General features: G+C 43.8%; 1 protein-coding gene across 2 annotated transcripts in view; it reads left to right on the top strand.

Annotated features, from left to right (window-relative positions):
- Positions 1-2500, top strand: part of LOC308319616 (glypican-5-like) — a 59079-nt gene that overhangs the window by 15433 nt on the left and 41146 nt on the right. For both annotated transcript variants that reach the window (XM_080769720.1, XM_080769719.1), the window contains 2 exons: positions 1133-1278; positions 1498-1587. In XM_080769720.1, coding sequence (XP_080625846.1) covers positions 1133-1278; positions 1498-1587 — 236 coding nt within the window. The remainder of the gene's footprint in view (positions 1-1132; positions 1279-1497; positions 1588-2500) is intronic.

The following is a 2500-nucleotide window of genomic DNA, read 5'->3' as shown; positions in this document are numbered from 1 at the left end:
TAATTCCCAAAGGAAACATAGTTTTTAAACAGTGTATCCAATAGCATTCCTTTGTAAGAGTAATCTTTCATGGTTGCCACTTCTGAGCCATACCTTCTCAATGCCTATACATTTTAAGTCTTCAACTTTGTGGCCAAGTTCTCAGAAGTGGCGTGCCACGGGTGACGTGATGTCAGCCTGTTTAATGCTGCTCCTGTGTTCATTGAGCCTTATTTTCACTTTACAGGATGTTTGACCAATATAGTATTTGTTGCATGGGCAATACTGTACCTTAGAATTTTGCACTAAAACCTCGACTGAAAAGCTCGACAGGAACTGTAATGAAATAATGGCCCGGTGCAGGCCGGTGCAAACATGAATAAAAGCCTACTGCAAATAGCCGCCTAGTTCCTTTTAAATGCCCGGGATCCAAATCCATTTTGCATATTAAACGGTTACTATTTGGAATATACGGTATGTTAATGTTTATGTTGATATTGCGATGACAATGCGTTTTCGAAATATTGTGCAGCCCTAACACATACGCACGCAGGCACACATAAGGAATGTCTATATCAGCAAACTGCAAAGTTATGTCAGGACGATATTCTCAAGAATGGAAGCACTGCTCTGTGTTGTCACTTCATTGCTGGTTTATCTATGCAGGGTTAGCTGGGGAGCGTAAATACATACAGTACATGCCTCTACTTTTGATGTCATTCATGTTGGGCCTGTGGGCCTGTGCTTCTGGTCAGACTGAATTAAACACATCCGTTTCATTCTTTTGGTAAATGTACGTTAATCACATTAACCACTTAAACCCCACAGGATCCGTATTATGAGGAAGGCTGACAATAGCAGGCTGTTAGTTTCAGGCTATTTTTGGCGGAAGGTTTCCCCAAAATGACATAAAAAGCAGACAGATACACTAGTACAGAGCCCTGTGGGACTCCGCTATGCACTATAATATGGGCTTTAACTGGTTAACCTTGGCGTCCCTACTTTTTGGGGGGGAAAGAAAATGTGGTCAACCTTTTTTTTAGCATGTCGGGAGACGAAGTACAGTACATATACAGTAGGGCTTAAGTGGGTACAAATGGAACCCTTCCCTCAGCCATTAACCCCCCCCCCCCCTCCCCCACTACACTGTCAGGTGGAGAAAGTGTGCGGTCCCCTAGAGCCCAGTGTCACAGGGTCAACCTTGACAACGCCATCAGTGACCTTTGGAACCTCATCCATGACCCCGCCCACCTCAGCCAGTCCTGCAGCTCTTCAGGAATTCCAGTCACAGTCCAGAAGGTGTGTGTGTGTGTGTGTGTGTGTGTGTGTGTGTGTGTGTGTGTGTGTGTGTGCGCGCATGTGCGTATGCATATGCGTGTGTGTCAGCCAAAATATTTACCAATCTTCTTTCCCAATTCCATAGCCACTTATTCTCAGTTGTGTGTGTGTGTGTGTGTGTGTGTGTGTGTGTGTGTGTGTGTGTGTGTGTGTGTGTGTGTGCGTGTGTGCGTGTGCCAGGTCTCTTGCGTGCATGCGTGAGTGTGCCAGGTCTCTTCCACTTAAAGGTTCCAGAGCTGATAAGCCTCGCAGCCTGAAAAAACTATCCAGGTAGGATTTGATCTGCTTTGCGCTCACTCACATTAGCAACAGCAAGCTAATGTTTTCAATGGAAGCCAGCGACGTTGTGAAGATAAAAACAACTGACGTCCGCTACAAAAGCTTAAAAAAAAAGTTTAGCTGGCTTCAACTTTTTTTCAGTGCTCCAATGACGCAGTGAAGTGAATCATTATGTTTTTGTTTAGCCATTTCCACGCCCCTTCTCTCTCCACACAAGTCCTGCTTGTAACTGGGGAAAAACAAATCATTTCTGTCAGACTGTTCCATGTCCTTTTAAACCCAGGTATTTTCCTTTGCATTTTTCTCGCTCTTCATTCTCCTACGGACACACACTCTCCATTCGTTTTAGAGTTGATTTTAAGATGTTATTGTTTGTCTTTAAATCACTGAACAGTCTGGCACCTCAGTATCTCTGATCTTATAAAGGTTTATACTGCCCCAAGGCATTGCAGGCCAGTTGAATCTCGAGGTCACAAAGAAGGCACGTTCAAAGACCTGAGGTGACCGAGCCTTTTCTGTCATAGCCCCCAAACTGTGGAATGAGCTCCCCTCCCATGTCAAACTGGCCCCACCATCGAGACTTTTAAATCTTGCCTTAGACCCACCTGTACACCTTGGCTTTTAATTCCATTTGAGAGTTTCTGTGTTTTTTGTTTGGCTTTGTTGTTATGTGTTCTTTCTTACTGTGTTTTAGCTTTACAGTGTATTTAGCTTTTAACCTTCTGTACATCACTTTGTAAACCCTGAGTTGTTAAATGTGCTATATAAATAAAGGATTGGATTGGACAACAAACTGTCAGCAAGATGTCGAAGAGCGTGTTGAGCAACTCTTGAACAGTAACTTGGTGACAGTGCACTGGCAACGCTTGGTTGTTTTGTAGCGTTTGGAGCTGAGTCATTAATA

This window comes from Protomyctophum bolini, assembly GCF_963924005.1.
Source record: "Protomyctophum bolini genome assembly, chromosome: 8".
Lineage (NCBI taxonomy): Eukaryota > Metazoa > Chordata > Actinopteri > Myctophiformes > Myctophidae > Protomyctophum > Protomyctophum bolini.
The sequence above is the reverse complement of the archived record's forward strand: the minus strand, read 5'-3'. Positions and strand labels throughout refer to the sequence as shown.